Source organism: Hyla sarda, chromosome 2 (genome assembly GCF_029499605.1).
Source record: "Hyla sarda isolate aHylSar1 chromosome 2, aHylSar1.hap1, whole genome shotgun sequence".
NCBI classification, from domain to species: domain Eukaryota; kingdom Metazoa; phylum Chordata; class Amphibia; order Anura; family Hylidae; genus Hyla; species Hyla sarda.
The window spans coordinates 387847047-387866964 of record NC_079190.1 but is presented as its reverse complement, the minus strand read 5'-3'; the positions used below and the strand labels follow the sequence as shown (position 1 = coordinate 387866964).

At 44.4% G+C, this 19918-nt stretch overlaps 1 protein-coding gene across 4 annotated transcripts in view; it reads right to left on the bottom strand.

Annotated features, from left to right (window-relative positions):
• The window catches only part of SMPX (small muscle protein X-linked), a 153086-nt gene that overhangs the window by 29785 nt on the left and 103383 nt on the right, over nucleotides 1-19918 (bottom strand). For all 4 annotated transcript variants that reach the window (XM_056558609.1, XM_056558610.1, XM_056558607.1 and 1 more), the window contains exon 4: nucleotides 5856-6009. In XM_056558609.1, the coding sequence (XP_056414584.1) occupies nucleotides 5869-6009 (141 nt within the window). In that variant the 3' untranslated portion in view covers nucleotides 5856-5868. The remainder of the gene's footprint in view (nucleotides 1-5855; nucleotides 6010-19918) is intronic.

Genomic DNA, 19918 nt, shown 5'->3' with positions numbered 1-19918 from the left:
CTGCTGAATATGTGCGTCTGAGAAGGGAATCCACCTTCCTATCAAGCGGGTCCTGGAGGTTGCTTCCATCATCCGCGGGAACCAAGACTCTCTTGGACAGTTTATTTACTGCCATATCAACCTTAGGAGGTGGCATCCAGGAATCAGATTCCGCGTCCGAGAGAGGGTACATCAACTTGAAGGTACGAGTGACAAGTGCAGGTTTATCTGGGTGCTTCCACTCAGCCTTCATCATCTTTTTGCGTGCATCATTCACCTTGAAAACCCAAGGTTCTCTAGAGGTGGATGCAGAGGCTTCCCCTTGGTCAACATCCTGGTCCCTTGACCGGATGGACCTAAGTAATCTCTGCGTCTTTTCCGCAGGGAAAAGAGGCGGAAACATCTTCACCTCAACAGGCTGTTCAGACTGTACAGATGACCTCTGGTCCAATACATCGACCGACATAACGGATTCTTCCGCCACAGAAGGAGGAGTGGATTCAGTTCTAGGTCTTTTGGGAACAAGAGCACTCTTAATTTCAGATATGGAATTTACCATAAACTCCTTCATCCAGATGAACATGTCCTGGACAGTAGGTTCAGCTGGATTAGAGGGTGGACGGCAACCGGGACACCTGTTATATTCGTAAGCGTCCGGAAGCGGAGTGCCGCAATTGGCGCAAGTTAGATGGCGTTTTTTGGCGCTAGCCTTACGACCACCAGAGTGTGGGTCACTAGAGGAAGGAGTAGACATGACTCTGGAAAGAAAATAAAATAAGTTAGGGATAATAAATAAAATTATTATCGCCCTAACGCCAAATAGAGAGGGAGAGATACCTATAATGCAGATAGGAGCTCTAACCACTAATGCTAGGCTTGTAAATAGGACTAGCTATGATGGCAGCAGAGACTGAATGAAGGTCTCAGCTGTCTTTATATGGGAAGGGGCCCGGAAGCCCCGCCCCCTTCAGAGAAAGACCAGCCTGCAATAGGCTGAAACACCCGGAAGGGAATTTTAATAAAAATTATCCACTGAGCCCTTCCCTAACTAGGAAAGGGCTCATGCCTGAATTTTCACCTAAATATAAACTTTAAAGGCAGCGCAAAGCGCTGAAGAAAAGTGAGGCCGGGACCGGAAGTCGTCAGATGACGTACTTCCGGTCCACGGCTCGCACAGTGTAATGGAGGCGCGGAGGAAAAACAGCGCGCGCCGGGACACGTGGGACGCCGGGCGGGTAAGAAAAAACCTGCGGCGGCATCCCTAATGCTATGAGGGATCACCGGATCCCTCTAGCAAAAAAAAAAATAGTCAAAACAAATTGTTTTAAGATAAACCAGGCCGGAGGCCCAGATAATATAAAGAGAAAAAAACAGGGGGCAGTTGGAAAAGGTACTGCGCCCCAAAAATATCTCCCCAAAATACAGGGGAGACATCCAGGCAGGCTCCAAAGGAGCCTGCACCGTCCTGCTGTCCTTACACAGGACAGAAAAAAAGCGAGATGGCCTAGGAGAGGAGGCCTTTTATGGGGGGGGCTAATTAATTTAAATTGCTTGGGCGGAATTAAAAATTCCACCGTCCTGCCAGCTTCACAGGGGCAGAACACCCCACTTGTGCTGCTGGTTAGGACGTAAGGGAATCTGCAGTTTTCTTCTCTTAGAATAGTATGTAGGTTTGATCTAGCCCATAAGAGAGACGGGAAATTCCTAGTAAATACAGGTGAAAGGGACAAAGCAAAAGTATCCATTGTATTGTATGTTCTGGAGGTTTACGGTGAGGCATGCCTAAAGGGCTCCCTGACAGCTGAGACCCCTCTGCCATTATACCAACTACTCCTTCCCCCTTCCTGGTGCCATTTCCAGTGTGGCTTTCCCCAGTCCCACACCTGGCCGGCTTAATTCATCATCCCCAATTCCTGTTGAGCTGGGTTTTATTTGTTAACCCCTTCCCTCTCTCTTTTTGTCCACTCTCCTGGGGCGCCATTCTCCCTAGTTTGGGTCCGAGAGGTAGTTTTGCTCTCTCCCTACCTCCCTATTGTTGGCACTTGTTTTTTGTTTTGAATGCTGTTATTTATGCATGTTTCTCTTATGCAGTGCTATTTGCATCTGACGGCCACAGCAGGCGGTCAGTTTTTGCACAAGTGACAGACAGGTTTTCGGACATACTTGCTTGCCAGAGTCGGAGAAGGATACGGTGAGAACCTTGTTTAATAAGTATATGTGCCTTATATGAGTGTTATAGATACTGTGGCTAATCCCCCAATCACTCAAAGCTATATGTTCTCTTGACTTTTTTTGGGGGGGGGGATCCTGGTTGTTAAAGGGGGTCATGTCCGGGTCTCAGCAGTCACTAAAGCTATTGTTTATTTTGTTTGTCTGTTACAGTGTATTAGTCCCTGTTGTGGGGGCAATGATAACAATTAGAATAGATCTGTAAACTGTGGCCGATAACAATTTGCTCTAAGATAACCCACTTAATGGTAGTAAGGTAAGTTATATGTCCAACTCCAGATAATAAAGGTTTGACATGTACTAACAGTAATTTAATCTTCATGGTCAAAATTCTGCAATAAGAACCTTAGGAGCATGGAGTAAGTCAGGCAATAACCTTACAACGTCCTTGAGGAGATAGAAGATTACTGGCGAAGCATTACGGTCCCTCACAACCCACTCACAATGTCTACATTCTGGCTAGATAAGGATATGGCAGCAATGTCTGTACTGAGGCAACACCTTTAATCGTGTAACATAGATTCCTTCCAAAGTATCGATGTTAAATAGTAATATGTACAAGGTAATATACACCTGTTAGATCTGCTATTACAGGCTGCAGTTTCTTTACAGTATATGTTGTTTTCATTCTAAGTCTGTTATATATTTCTGAATACAAGTAAGAATAAAACTCTCAGCCACAGTTGTCAGGAATATAGTGTCATGTGGTGAATATCTGTCTGCCACCTGGCACCAGCTATCAATCTCTGTTTCTGGCGCTGAAGATAGGAGTGTCTGCCAGTTATGTACTGTTTCTTAGATAAGCGGACTATCTCCTTGTTACTGTCACGCTAAGTGTACACCTGTTTCTATGCCCTTGAAAATCTTAATTATGCATTATTTTTCTAAATGGATTAACAGCTACCTGTAGCGGAATGCCTAACCCCAGGGTAACATTCACTGGGCCGTGGCTTATAAAATAATCCAGGCAGGAAACAGGGTTAGTTAGTTAGAAAACATTGCCTCCACTATGGAAAGAAAACATTGCCCACAAAATAAACACACACAGACACTATTTATATATATATATATATATATATATATATATACACACACAGTGACCCCCCGACCTACGATGGCCCCGACATATGATCAAATCGACATACCATGGCCTCTCAGAGGCCATCGCATGTCGATGTCAGCATCGACATACGATGCTTTTTTATGTCGGCGCCATCGCATTAAGTGCTTTCCGGCAGCGCAAAATGCTTAAGCTGCTGCCGGATAGCAGCTTAATGTTCCCCATGTGGTGCGGTAAGTATTACTTACCCCTCCACGATGCTCCGGGGTGCCCTCCGGGTCCAGCGCTGGTCTTCCGGTGTCTTTTCGTCCCTCTCCAATGACGTCAATACGCTGCTGCACACGTCATCCAATAGGAATGGCGTACGCAGCGGCGTAATGACGTCGCTACGCAGGCCCAGTAAGGCCTTGGGGAAGACAGCAGAGGACCGGAGAAGACAGCAGAGGACCGGAGAAGACAACGGAGGACCGGAGAAGACAGCGGAGAGCCCAGCGGAGGCCCGGGGTCACCATCGGGAGCGGCGGGGACACCATCGCAAGTGGCGGGGACAGCTTCCTATACTTTACATTGCACGAATCCCTCAACATACGATGGATTCGACAAACGATGGCTCGTTTGGAACGAATTACCATCATATGTTGAGGGACCACTGTATATATATATATATATATATACAGTAACCCCCGACATGCGATGGCCCCGACATATGATCAAAACGTCATACGATGGCCTCTCAGAGGCCATCGCATGTTGATGTCAGCATCGACATACGATGCTTTTATATGTCGGGGCCATCGCATTAACTGCTATCCGACAGTGCAAAATGCTTAAGCTGCTGTCGGATAGCAGTTTAAGCATCCCGGACAGGTTCACTTACCTATCCCCGCTGCTCCGGGTCCACTTCGCGATCCTCCGGCATCTTCTGCATCTTCTCCGGGGTCCGGGCCTTTTGCTTTGATTACTGCTTTGCACACTCTTGGCATTCTCTTGTTGAGCTTCAAGGGGTAGTCACTTGAAAGGGTTTTCAGTTCACAGGTGTGCTGGTGTGGAGGAGGAGGTGTGATGGTGTGGGGGTGCTTTGCTAGTGACACTGTTTGGGGATTGATTCAATATTGAAGGCATACTGAACCAGCATGAAGGCATACTGAACCACAGCATCTTGCAACCGCATGCTATTCCATCCAGTTTGCGTTTAGTTGGACCATCATTTATTTTTCAACAGGACAATGACCCCAAACACACCTCCAGGCTGTGTAAGGGCTATTTGACCAAGAAGGAGAGTGATGGGGTGCTGTGCCAGATGACCTGGCCTCCACAGTCACCGGACCTGAACCCAATCGAGATGGTTTGGGGTGAGCTGGACCGCAGAGTGAAGGCAAAAAGGGCCAACAAGTGCTAAGCATCTCTGGGATTTCCTTCAAGACTGTTGGAAGACCATTTCAGGTGACTACCTCTTGAAGCTCATCAAGAGAATGAGTGTGCAAAGCAGTAATCAAAGCAAAAGGTGGCTACTTTGAAGAACCTAGAATATGACATATTTTCAGTTGTTTCACACTTTTTTGTTATGTATATAATTCCACATGTGTTAATTCATAGTTTTGATGCCTTCAGTGTGAATCTACAATTTTCATAGTCATGAAAATAAAGAAAACTCTGAATGAGAAGGTTTGTCCAAACCTTTGGTCTGTACTGTATATATAGTTTATCTATCTACGTACATATATATCAGATTGCTTCTTTCATTTTTCACAGGCCTCTTTAAAAATGAAAGAAGCAATCTGATTAGTTGTTATTGGCAACAGCACCACTCTTCCTCTACACAGGTTTTGATAAATCTTCCCCATTGTACCGAAGAAAAGATAACCCCTTTAAGTGTAATTTTGCATGAGTTTTTTTCTGGTATTCTTCACTAAAGGTGATACCACCTGCATGCTGCATTTAAAACAAACAAAAACAAAAAACACTGGCCCAAAAAATGCCATAGAAACACTACAATCCAAAACATGTTGTATCAAATGTAGTGAAGTTTATTTTGTACTATAGACTTCAAGTAGCATCTAACTGCAAAAAAAGTAAAACAAAAACAGCATTGAAACGCAACAAAAAATTTCAAAAACAAAGAAACATTTTTGTCGGCAAAATGTCGTGTGTGTGTGAAACCAGCCTAAGGCCACTTTGAAATGTGTAGGATAAAGATTTCTGTTTGCTCTTTTGTTATGAAAACTAGTCTTGCTCCAACCATCAAAGCTATCAATTTGAGTCATTATTAGACCTGTGGTTGGGCCACAATTTGGGCAAACACCCATCTGTACTACACACATGTAAAAGAATCCTAAATCTCATACACACAGCAGAGTCACACTCTATATGGCTCTGACTCTATACAGAAGGTACAGAATGACCTCAGACTTTTATGGGTGCTAAATTACTCCCTGGTGCTACACAGAGCTTGTACGGAGCCATAATATCATGTGCTTGGTATTTCTTTTGCATAGAGCAGTAATTTAAGAGGAGGACACCTGTAATAATTTTTACTGTCCCCTTATATAAAAAAATCCAATGTAAGCCAGATACTCCAATACCTCACCTTTTAGTACAAACTACTGCTCCTCAGCTCTTGGTACGAATTTAAGTTCACTCTTTATATTCTGAATTTCTGAAAGGTTGACTGCAGGTCCAGGAAGTTTCACAGCCCCAGGAAGTTGCTTCTTCTCTTCACTTGGTACAACTTCTGGATTACTCTAGAAACAAGATATAATAGTGATATAGTATTTTTACAACCACTTTGAATGTTGGGTCCATGTTCTGCCTTGAAACTCCACCAAGTCCATTGAGACTGGATGAAACAGTTGACCGCTGTATTTGGCTGTTTCCATCAAAACCATTTATAGATTGCTATTTACATTTTAAGAGATATTTGAAAATGTTAATATGATTGAAAGATGTTCTTATAAATTGTTGCATGTCAAGCTCAAGTGAAGTTCCGAAATTTAATAGACATTTTTTAAAGGGAAGTTTCAAGGAGGATGTAATGAGCAACAGTATGTGCGCCTCCTTCATCCCCCACTCCTCCCTGACATGATTGGAGAACATTGTTTAATCAAAAAGGTTTCCCTGCACTCACCTACTGCTTTAAAGGGTTACTCCGCTGCTCAGCATTTGGAACAAAATGTTCTGAATGCTTAGAGCCGGCATCGGGAGCTTGTGACGCCATAGCCCCGCCCCTCATCCATGATGTCACGCCCTGCCCCCTCAATGCAAGTATATGGAAGGGGCGTGACAGTTGTCACGCCCCCTTCCATAGACTTGCATTGAGGGGGCGGGGCATGACATCATGTGGGATGAGGCTATGACATCACAAGCTCCCAACGCTGGCTTTAAGCATTCAGAACATTTTGTTCCAAACACTGAGCAGTGGAGTACCCCTTTAAAGTGTTTTATTCACACAATAAGGCTGTACAGGGAAAGACGTGTTACGTTGACAGCTGTGAGTTGATAAAGGCTTGGAACAAAATGGAACACTCCTTTCAGTGTATGGCCTTATCGTGTGATTAAAACGCTTTGCAGCATTATGTGAGTGCTGAGCAACCTTTCTGCTTATTCAATGTAAGCCACCACGGCAGACAGAGTCCCAACCATTTGTATATATTCTGATTGGGGCACAGGGCCTTGTACTTCCATCAGTCAAGGCAGGGAGTTGTGGGGAGGGAGGAGGTGTGCATCTTGGGGCTCATCATAGTCTATTTGACACTTGAGCTCTGAGCAGAACCTAGAGCTGGCAGATTCCCTTTAAGCTTTTTCTAGTCTATACTAGGAGTTTGCACTCAAATGACAGCATTAACTGTACCTGGAAGGATATTTTTTTTATTGACTAAATATCTCAGAGAATCTTTAATGATGAGGGGCCCCTGACATAATTCTGGGCCTTTGATCCTGTTAAGTCTATAAAGAGCACAGCCTAAAGCTTAGGCACAGAACTTACTCAGCATGGTGCTCTTAGACAGTGCACCGAGGATTAGTGGTGGTTTGGGGGCAAGGCAGAGCTAGAATAAAGTTCAGTTGTTTAAAGGAGACATGCTCTGCTTTTTGAGTTCTCAAGCACCCGTTTTAACTGCTTTCTCTTTGCCCACCTTTCTAAAAGCAGGTGCCCCTTGGCCTGGTACCCCCCCCCCCCCCCCAGGTGATAGTAACAGCCCTGTTCTTGCACACAGGTTATTCGTACGTAGAAGGCGGGCCTATGGACCCTGTGGATTGTGAGGTCTCATTCTGACTGCAACTGATGTAAGTGTGGTGAGCTTCAGGGGTAATGGTGAACAGGGGTGTTGCGAAGTGGTATTGTAGGGTAAAGGATTAACCCTTGATTGTCATGACACCAGGTGTCACGATCACACCCTATCGGTCCAGCCGAGACGCTAGAGAGAGTGTGATGGTGCAAGGGTTAAAGCCGCCAGACCTCTGGGTATCCACTACTAGTCCCAGTAAGTCACCAAATTAACCCTTAGATAAACGTGTTTCCACCAGAGCTGCCTTCAGAAAGGTGAGCTCATATATTTAGAGATCAAAGACCAGAGCTGATTAATTAAACATTTAATCTGATAAAAGGTATCACAGTGCTATATATGTAAAAATACAGAAACAAATGACATACAGGTACAAAAATATATAAAAGAGTTTAGCAAGACAAGTTCAGAAAACAAAAGATGAAGTTCTTACAGCATGATGATATAGCAGTCCATGAGAGTGCTGTTCTTAGGATGGTCTTGTCAGCTTGTTGCACAGCCTTGAACACCCCGAGTCTAGCATTGTTAAATATTATATATCTGTCTTTTTGGAGGGAGACTCCATTCCCCCTCCCCTCTGACCCCACCAGGGGGGCATCTCTGTTGCTTCAAAGGGCCTCTGACTTCAAAGGAGATACAAAAATACAGCCAGACCCACAATAAAATGCAATACACAAACCCACAGTCTGAATGACCTCTCACCCCCAGGTCTTAGGTTATACACAGATACAATAAAAACAAATGTATGTTTCCATAATCAGGCCTTGGGCCTGACACCAGGGTGCGGGCTTCCTCAATGCAATTAGTCCTACCGCCACCCGTCCCACAAACGATAGGGAGGAATAAAGGATTGCCCACAGCAGGAGTTGAAGTAAACCAGGAATAACTTTACTGCAGATTTTATGCAAGTGCAGATAATATACAGTCTTTTGCAAGAGGACCGTGGTACAGGCTCCTCACAGGTTTGCTGGGACTTGGTAATTGAATGAGCTTGGATTTTGCTATCCGCTGTGCCACTGAATTTAGGGGTGGTTTTGGGTTCAGTAGTCATGTAGGATTTGTAGGTTTTGAGCTGGATTAACTCACGATTTTGATGGCTGCTGAAGTAGAGGCATCAGGCCTAGCTTGTCTTGAAGCGGTAATAACAGATCTGCTTTCTCTGATATCCCGGGGGGTAAGAGCATGGAAGGACCCAGATTAAGTGGCAGCAGACCCTTATATATCAAGGGGGCAGGATCAAAGCTCATTGGTTTAGCATAGCGCAATTTATTAACAGTCACATGACCTAAGGTCCTGTACATCAATATACTATAATAGAAAAATATATAAATATACACATTAAACACAGTATTAAGAGGCGACTAGGGGTTAGCCCTCCAGGACAGCCCTGATAGCATGGAGGGAGTCTGGCTGTGGGGACTTTAGAAAGAGGGACAGGACCAAGTCCTGTACCGGGACACCACATAAGCAATGCAGCTACATTATAAATACAATTCTTACTATCTTTCTGAAGGCAGCTGAGCTTATCTCTAGGCCAGGTGAAATCCTCTACAGCAAATGCAATAGAATCGTGGGATCTACTTGTTTAAAATGCAAGTTCAAGTGCCATTAAAAATGAATTATGTCTTGCTACCATGTCAGCTGGCTGAACGTTTACTGAGCAGCACTTCATTACACAAATACTTAATACATTATTTATCCGGCCATTTTCTCTCTCCTCTCTGTGTGCCGGTCCATTGTTAGGGCTAGAAAGCTCTAGATTCTTTTATTTTACAAGTTCAGCTTTAGAAAACGTCATTATTCTGTGTTTCCCAACAACTATAATGGAAGCTGTGCTTTTGTAATAATGATAGTCACAGGGTTCTAGTTCTGCTACTACGATTCACTGTTATTTTTAAAAGATCATGGTGTGACCGGTTATTTTTTAATATACGGATTATTATATTCACATTGCACTAGTATACAGTGATTTACAATCAGGGAAGTAGAAAATAATAAAGTTCTGTAAGGATTTTACACCGTGGACCAGTCATTTGTATCTACAATAGGGGAATAAACATAATGTTCAGGACCCCAGCCAGTATTTGTGGTAATACAGATATAAAGCTCATTGGGAAGCAGTTACAAAGGACAGCAAGGCTGACAAATGTATTATGGGTTACAAGGGTAAAGATAAGTGAGGCCCAGGGGCTGTGGTTGAAACCGAAATACAATTATGAGACATAACAAGCTTCCCTGACAAAATGATTTCTCAGATCATGCTTGAAGCTACAGATAGCAGGAGGCAATAGAAGACAAAGTATTCCGAACCATAAGTGCAGCACAAGAGAAGTCGTGGAAAAATGAGTGAGAAATTGTGATAAGAGGAGAATACATTATATCTATGGATCACTCTCTGCTTGAAGACCATGTAGGGAGGTGTAATGCTAGTAGAGAGCTTTATAGATATCAGTAAATTGCTTTGCATTATATTCTAGAAGGAATAATGACTAAAGAGAGCAAGTTAAAGGGGTATTCCAGGAAAAAACTTTTTTTTTGTATCAACTGGCTCCAGAAAGTTAAACAGATTTGTAAATGACTTTTATTTAAAAAATCTTAATCCTTTCAGTACTTATAAGCTTCTGAAGTTAAGCTTGTTCTTTTCTGTCTAAGTCCTATCTGATGACACGCGTCTCGGGAAACGCCCAGTTTAGAAGAGGTTTGCTATTGGGGATTTGCTTCTAAACTGGGCGTTTCCTGAGACACGTGCCATCAGAGAGCACTTGGACAGTAAAGAACAACCTTAACCCCTTAAGGACCAGGGTATTTTCCGTTTTTGCATTTTCGTTTTTTGCTCCTTGCCTTTAAAAAAATCATAACTCTTTAAATTTTGCACCTAAAAATCCATATGATGGCTTATTTTTTTGCGCCACCAATTCTACTTTGTAATGACATCAGTCATTGTGACCAAAAATCTACGGTGAAATGGAAAAAAAATCATTGTTCAGACAAAATTGAAAAAAAAAACGTTGTTTTGTAACTTTTGGGGGCTTCCGTTTCTATGCAGTACATTTTTCGGTAAAAATGACACCTGATATTTATTCTGTAGGTCCATACAGTTAAAATGATACCCTACTTATATAGGTTTGATTTTGTCGGACTTCTGGAAAAAATCATAACTTCATGCAGGAAAATGTATACGTTTAAAATTGTCATTTCTGACCCCTATAAATTTTTTTTTTTTCCGTGTATGGGGCGGTATGAGGGATCATTTTTTGCGCCGTGATCTGAAGTTTTTAACGGTACAATTTTTGTATTGATAGGACTTATTGATCGCTTTTTATTCATTTTTTTCATGATATAAAAAGTGACCAAAAATGCACTATTTTGGAATTTGGAATTTTTTTGCACGTACGCCATTGACCGTGCGGTTTAATTAACGATATATTTTTATCATTTGGACATTTCCTCACGCGGCGATACCATATATGTTTATTTTTATTTACACTGTGTTTTTTTTTTTATGGGAAAAGGGGGGTGATTCAAACTTTTAATAGGGAAGGGGTTAAATGATATTTATTGACTTTTTTTTCGCTTTTTTTTTTTGCAGTGTTATAGGTCCCATAGGGACCTATAACACTGCACACACTGAATTTTCACATTGATCACTGGTTTCTGGATCTCAGGCACTGAGCAGTCATTCGGCGATCGGACAGCGAGGAGGCAGGTAGGGACCCTCCTGCTGTCCTGTCAGCTGTTCGGGATGCCGCGATTTCACCGCGGCTATCCTGAACAGCCCACTGAGCTAACCGGCATGGTTTCAGTTTCACTCTAGACGTGGTGTTAAACTCTAAAGGGTTAATAGCGCGCGGCACAGCGATCAATGCCGCGCGCTATTAGCCACGGGTCCCGGCCGTTGTTAGAGGCGCCGTGGCCCCGCGTTATAGATCGGGAGCGGACATATGACGTTCCAGTACGTCATGAGTCCTTAAGGGGTTAACTTCAGAAGCTCAGAAGTACTGAAAGGATTAAGATTTTTTAATAGAAGTAATTTACAAATCTGTTTAACTTTCTGGAGGCAGTTGATTTATGGAAAGGCCTGCGCAGCTGGCCTGTAATTGTGGGAGGAGCGGGATGACTATAAAACCCACGGCTCTCCCCCCTTCAATGACGCCGTGGGTTCTTCGCTTGAGGGTTGTCACGTGATGTCGGCAGGAGGTGGAGTCACGTTCCCACCGGTCAGCTGACTGCACGAGTCAGCTGACAGGAAGCTTGCTTCAGCCGGCATGGTGGTGGTAAGTGGCCGTGGCTGACCGGGGGTAACGCTGGCGGTTCCCGGACTCCGGAGGTGAGCCGGAGTTCAGGGAAACCCTTGGTCAGCCCGGCCCCAGGTTATCGTATTACATATCGGCATTCGGCATTCGCCGGTAGCATTTATACGGTTTTCGGCTGTATATGATTACTTACGGCTTGCTGCGCATGTATATGGTTACTTTGTTATGCGAACAGCCTCCTGCACGAGCATATCATTACCGCACTAGGTGAACGGCTTGCTGCGCATGTATGTGTTTTCTTTTGGCTTGCTTTATTATGTGTTGATTACTTTGTTATGTGAACAGCCTCCTGCACGCGCATATCATTACCGCACTATGTGAACGGCTTGCTGCACATGTATACGATTACTTTGTTATGTGAACAGCCTCCTGCACGTGCATATCATTACCGCACTATGTGAACGGCTTGCTGCGCATGCATACGATTACTTTGTTATGTGAACAGCCTCCTGCACGTGCATATCATTACCGCACTATGTGAACGGCTTGCTGCGCATGTATACGATTACTTTGTTATGTGAACAGCCTCCTGCACGTGCATATCATTGCCGCGCCATGTGAACGGCTTGCTGCGCATGTATATGATTACTGCATTGTGTGAACAGTCTCCTGCACATGTATATCATTACCGCATTATGTGTTAGGCCTCTTGCACATGTATTTGATTGCTGCATTGTGTGAACAGTCTCCTGCACATGCATATCATTACCGCACTATGTGTTAGGCTTCTTGCTCATGCATATCATTACCGCACTACGTGATAGGCTTCTTGCACATGTATATCATTACCGCACTATGTGTTAGGCTTCTTGCACATGTATATGATTACCGCACTATGTGTTAGGCTTCTTGCACATGTATATCACTACCGCACTATGTGATAGGCTTCTTGCTCATGCATATCATTACCGCACTACGTGATAGGCTTCTTGCACATGTATATCATTACCGCACTATGTGTTAGGCTTCTTGCACATGTATATGATTACCGCACTATGTGTTAGGCTTCTTGCACATGTATATCATTACCGCACTATGTGAACAGTCTCCTACTTATTTTATCATTTCCGCACCACGTGAACAGCCGCTCTATGTGAACAGCCTCCTGCACATATATATCATTATCACATTTGGTAGTTCTGTGCTGCGGGGAGGATCTATATGTGTCTCCGGTATACTAAGACTCGCACACCTTTACATTCAATCGGACTCACCGCTCCGCCCCACCCTGTGGGCTTATGCTTCACCCCCACAGCTGCCAATCTGGTCAGTCTAAGGCACGCTACACCAACAGCTGCACTCACTTCCAACCTTTGTCTATTAACTAACTTCCTCACAGTTTTCTTTTCATTTATTTTATATTCCTGTGTTTCCGGGCGGTGTGCCTCCAGCTGTTGTGGAGCTACGGTTCTCACTTATAGGAATCATGCCGTAGGGTTCATGCTGTACAAATCCTGGTACCCATACACGTTGGTAGGATTCATGCCGGTAACATTTATACGCCACACACGCTTATAGGGTTCATTCGTTCTCTACGCGCTTGTAGTTTTATACCGTACACACGCTTTTAGGGTCATACTGTACACCCCCTTTGTAAGGTTTATACTGCACACACGCTTGTAAGATTCATACAGTACACACTTGTAGAGTTTATGCCGTTTACTTGCCTACAGGTTTCATACTGTGCACTCGCTTGTAGGATTATATTGTACATTCACCCTTAGGGTTCATGCTGTACGCTTGCTTGTAGCATTCATACTGCACTCACACTTGCGCATATTTGGGGGGTGCATGCTTGTAGCATTTACTCTATACACACGCTTGTACATACTTGTAGCATTATGCTGCGTACACACTTATAAGATTCATGCTGTACACAGTACACACTGTACACACGCTTGTTGGATTCTTACTTTACACGCGTTAGGATTATGCAGTACATTCGCGGTAGCTTTTATACGGTACACTCGCTTGCATAATTCATTAAGTTCATGCGGTGCATACCAATGTAGCATCCATACTGTACACTTGCTCGTAGGTTTACGTGGTATACACGCTTGTACTCGCTTGCAGGGTTCATACTACACACACTCTTGTAGGAGTCATGTTGTACACACTCATAGGATTCATACTTTGTACACGCTCATACGAGTCACACTGTACGCACGTTTATAGTATTACATGGCCCACGCTCGTAGGATTACTACTGAGTATGCACTCATAAGGTTTGTGCTGCACACCCGCTCGCAGGACCTGTATCACGCGTGTTTGTAGGGTTATATTACTCGGGTGCACGCGGGAATCAGGCTGCGTGTGCACTCGTGGCATGTATTCTGTACATGCACTTGCGCTATTTGTGAAGTTCGTACGCCCGCAGTTTTGTGCAGCGCACATGCTCATACAGCACACGGGGTGTGGCCCTGTACGCAGGTATGTGGTTATAATAGTTACTACTTGCCGGCATATTCTCTGCCATCTGGTCGTGGTTAGCTTCAGGCATTCACTGGTGGTCTATACGCGTATATGGTTGGCCCGAGTATAGGTTCATCAAGTTGGTGGTATAGCCATGCTTAGCGGTTCACGACAGTTTCACACGTAGTCGTTCTGCACGCATCTTTATATAGGCAGGGTGATACATAGCAGTTGTCGCTGCTGACACATATTCAGAACGACTATTACTCGACGCACAGGCGGGACTGACCCAGTAAACCTTGCAGACGGGGTATGTCTCATTATCGTTGGTACTGACATGCCTTCTGAACGACACTGACACTACGCATAGGTGGTATTTACCTGTTAAGCCTGTCATGTTACAGAAAGGGTACGTCACATAATTGTTATGACTGACACGCCACACATAGGTGATGTATACCCATCATGCCTGCCACGCCTGCAGGGAGTACGTTGCACGGTTGTTACTGACACGCCTTCAGAACAGCAATAACGCCACACATAGGTGATAAGATTTGTTTTATTATCCAAGTAATCACCTCATGAACCTGACACGTCTTCAGGTTGTGTTTACTTGTGTCGTCGGTGCACCTCTTTTACGATATAGTCACGTTCTCAAAAAACGGAATTCACGATGTTTCGGGTTGTAATGGTACTCGTATGAACTTTCGCACTTACCACTGGGTACACACTTATCTAGACTCAGTTACGCATATAATTCTCGTCCGACACGTCTTCGGATATTTTCCCTCTCTCCTGGTTTAAAGAGTTTTTTAGTGTTGTCCAAGTAATCACCTCATGAACCTGACACGCTTTCAGGTCGTGATTGCTTGCGTTGTCGATGCGCTCCTTTCTCTGTGTAGTTATGTCCCAAAAATGTACTTCATGGTGTTCTAGGTTGATATGGTACTCGTATAACGTTTCGCATTTGTCACCGGGCGCATACTCGTTTAGACCCGGTTACGCATACGATTCTCGTCCGACACGTCTTCGGATACTTTCCCTCTGTTCTGGTTTAAAGTGTCGTACATTGTTCTCCAAGTAATCACCTCATGAACTTGACACGCTTTCAGGTTGTGATTGCTTGCGTCGTCGATGCGCTCCTTTCTATGTGTAGTCATGTCCCAAAAATGTACTTCATGGTGTTCTAGGTTGATATGATACTCGTATAACGTTTCGCACTTGTCACCGGGCGCATACTCGTCTAGGCCCGGTTACGCATACGATTCTCGTCCAACACGTCTTCGGATACTTTCCCTCTGTCCTGGTTTAAAGAGTTGATTATTGTTGTCCAAGTAATCACCTCATGAACCTGACACGCTTTCAGGTTGTGATTGCTTGCGTTGTCGATGCGCTCCTTTCTCTGTGTAGTCATGTCCAAAAATGTACTTCATGGTGTTCTAGGTTGATATGGTACTCGTATAACGTTTCGCACTTGTCACCGGGCGCATACTCGTCTAGGCCCGGTTACGCACACGATTCTCGTCCAACACGTCTTCGGATACTTTCCCTCTGTCCTGGTTTAAAGAGTTGTTTATTGTTGTCCAAGTAATCACCTCATGAACCTGACACGTTTTCAGGTTGTGATTGCTTGCGTTGTCGGTGCATTCCTTTCTCTGTGTAGTCTCGTTCCTAAAGATGCTCTTCAGGGTGTTCTAGGTTGTTAAGGTAATTGTATAACGTTGCGCACTTGTCACCGGGCACATACTTGTCTAGGTCCAGTCACGTATACAATTCTCATCCGTCACGTCTTCGGATACTCTCTCTCTGTCCTGGTGTTAGACGGTCAGCTATGTTATAGATAAATGAGCTTGGCTAGACGGTTAGTTTGGCTGTCCCTACTACATACATTTACTTTCACATGTGCTCACGTTGAAGGAGTCCAGAATATTGCAGCAGATGCCTTGTCCGCAAATACGCGAAAAATTTATGGTACGGCGTGGAACTCGTTTTCCAAATCCAGATCCAAGCACGCCGAGGGCGACAAGATTTCAGTTCCCTTCCTATTAGCATATGTCGGGTTTTGCCATACCACACTGCATTTATCCCACAATACTATTAAGAGTTATCTAGCCGGTATCCAACACCATTTATCCTTGACCAATACCCGTAGTTACTCTATACTCTCTTCTCGCTTGGTGAAGTCCGCTCTGAAGGGCATCCTTGAGAAGGAAGTCCCTCGCAGCCCAGTCAGACAACCAATCACAGGCAACATGTTCAGGCAGTTGTCCGACTTGTTAGACTCCACACCATTGGGTATCCGTGATAGCCTCACATTAAAAGCGGCCATGTACCTTGCCTGTTATGGGTTTCTCAGACCGGGTGAGTGTACTACTCGGACCATTAACGCGCCCTTTCCTAAGGTCAGTCAGCTGTCACATGTCTCTGGTAATTCCAGCTGTCCCTCAGTCAGACCAAGACCTCGTCTCCGGGTCAAACTGTGATTGTCCGGTTTTCCCCACCGTGCACAAAGGGTGTCCTGCCACAGTCCTCCGTAAATTGCTGAATGCCTGTGTTAACCTATCAGCTGACGACCCTTTACTCCATTTCAGGTCCAACCCGCTAACTACTTCTCAATTCATCAAACATTTACGCATTTCGGTCAGGTCGCTGGGAGGAGTCCCGACTTCATTATCCGGTCACTCCTTCCGTATTGGCGCAGCTACAGCCAATTCTAAGCACGGGGTCCCAGCCCACGTAATCATGAAATTAGGATGTTGGAAATGCGGATGCTACATGCAGTATTTCCCTAACCCTCGCAAAGAAATGGCTAGCGCATTCCAGTCTCTTGTGTTGTAATCTGCAATAAACAAATGTTTGTTTAAATCCGGGTTTTGCCCTCTTTTCCAGGCATATTCTTTACGCCGCAGTTATGGCACACTCCAAACTGCTTAGTTGAGGTTGATAGATTATTGGTTACAGTTGGTTGTTAGGTTAGTATTAGGGTTGTACGCATTTCAGTCATGTAGCGACGACCACAAATGGAAAGGCCTGCGCAGCTGGCCTGTAATTGTGGGAGGAGCGGGATGACTATAAAACCCACGGCTCTCCCCCCTTCAATGACGCCGTGGGTTCTTCGCTCCCACCCGCCCCCCCTTCTTTTCATTCCATCACACTTACCACAGGGTATGCCCTCTTTTCCAGGCATATTCTTTACGCCGCAGTTATGGCACACTCCAAACTGCTTAGTTGAGGTTGATAGATTATTGGTTACAGTTGGTTGTTAGGTTAGTATTAGGGTTGTACGCATTTCAGTCATGTAGCGACGACCACAAATATATATATATATATATATATATATATATATATATATATATATATATATTAAAAAAAAGTTTTTTGCTGGATAACCCCTTTAATAGAATACCATTTGGAGACTTGTTACAGAAGTCACGGTGAAAACTTATTAGGGTAAAAGATATAGTAAGATAGTAATTTGATACCTACTATAACAGTCCATATTCAATGACCATTGCTAAGAATGTAGACCCTACTGCCCTCGTTTATAAAGGCCCTGGCTCATAGCAATATTTCATATTTATCATTTACTTTCTCTAAACTAAAACTCTACTATTCTTTTTCCCATAGCTTTTTACAAATTGCACATGAAGCATAAAATGGGGGCGAAGCATGCAGCACTGTAAAAATAATCTGGTGTAGTCTGTAGTCTGACTTCTAGTAAGCAAACAAACGATCTCCTCCTTTCAAGACATGCATCAAGTGTTTGTCAAGCTCCTCGTACCTCCCAAGTGAAGATGGATCTGACAACCTTAAAGATATGTTTGACAGAGTTCTATTGCATCTGTGAGTTTGTGCTCCTAGAGGGTACGTCTGACAGCAAATAAGATATATCTGTCAGGACTGTTTGCCAATCCTACTAAAAGTGAGTCAGGGATATTCGAAAACTTAGCAGGCTTAGAGGGGTTAAAAAAAACTGATGTACAATAATTGTACGTAAAATAGGAAACTCTGGCATACGTAGATGGCATTGACATTACATGTATAGACTCAGTTTTAAACATTTTAAAGGGGTATTCCGGGATTTTTTATTTATTTGACTATGCTACAGGGGCTGTAAAGTTAGTGTAGTTCATAATATGGTGTCTGTACCTGTGTGTGATGGTTTTCTCACAATTCTTCTGTGATTTTCATCCCAATACAGTGGTCCCTCAACATACGATGGTAATCCGTTCCAAATGGACCATCGTTTGTTGAAACATTCACATGTTGAGGGATCCGTGCAATGTAAAAATATAGTACAGTGGTCTACAACCTGCGGACCTGCAGATGTTGCAAAACTACAACACCCAGCATGCCCGGACAGCCGTTGGCTGTCCGGGCATGCTGGGTGTTGTAGTTTTGCAACATCTGGAGGTCCGCAGGTTGTAGACCACTGTTAGAGGAAGTTGTACTCACCTGTCCCCGCCGCTCCGGACCGTCACCGCTGCCCTGGATGTCGCCGTCCATCGCTGTCGCTGCGTCCCCGAGGTGTCCCCGACGCTCCGGCAAGGCCTCTGCTTCCCCGGCATCCGCGCTCTCCATCGCCGCCATCACGTTGCTACGCACGCCGCTCCTATTGGATGACGGGACGGCGTGCGCAGCGACGTGATGACGATGATGGATAGTGCCAACAATGCAGAGGAGGACGCGCCGGAGGGCGAGGTAAGAGGACGCGCCGGAGCCCCGAGGACAGGTAAGTGATCGTCAACGGACCACACGGGGCACCGTAAACGGCTATCCGGTGGCAGCTGAAGCAGTCTGCGCTGCCGGATAGCCGTTTATGCGATGGCCTCGACATACAAAAGCATCGTATGTTGATGCTGCCTTCAGCATGCGATGGCCTCTGAGAGGCCATCACATGTTGAAATTATCGTATGACGGGCCCATCGTAGGTCGAGGGGTCACTGTATTTATTTTCAACAGCATACAAAATGACTGCTGTCTTGGATTTTTCCCAGCTTGCAATGCGGTCAAGACCTGACTGACTAGTCAGCTGATGATAGGGAGCCTGTCTGCTTCAATGGGCGGAGAGAGCAATCTGCAAGTAATGCAACAGCTGTAGGCACTCTGATTGAAAACCACAGGTCTGCAGCTCATTTATGTTTCAATGGGTGGGGTAGCTGATGTGTGGGAAGGAGGAAAATGGTATCATGGGATTTGTAGGCAAACAAGAAAACTGAAAACAGGAAATACAAGTTCACAGAAAGCTAGCCACAGTGTTCTGGTAATCTCACAGCATAGCCATTTAGCCCAAGACAAGCGCAGATCCTTCCTAAGCATGTCCATTACTGTCTGCCAGGTATGTACTAAAATCACCTTATGCTGGATAACCCCTTTAAGGAATAATGCTATAGATTTTAACTCACCTACATTTAATGGCCAGATTAAAGATATATTTACACATGGAAGATTAGGTGCAGAAATGCCAGCAATGGTCCTATTCTTAAAATGGGACTTGCAGAAATCCATCTGCTTGTCACCAATACAACCCCCTTCATGGGCATGGAACAGATTTTTATTGGCAGAAAGTACAGCAACAAGGCACAAATGCCCTTCTAGTCAGATCATAATCCTTAAAACAGAAACATTTTCATCCATATGTCTGA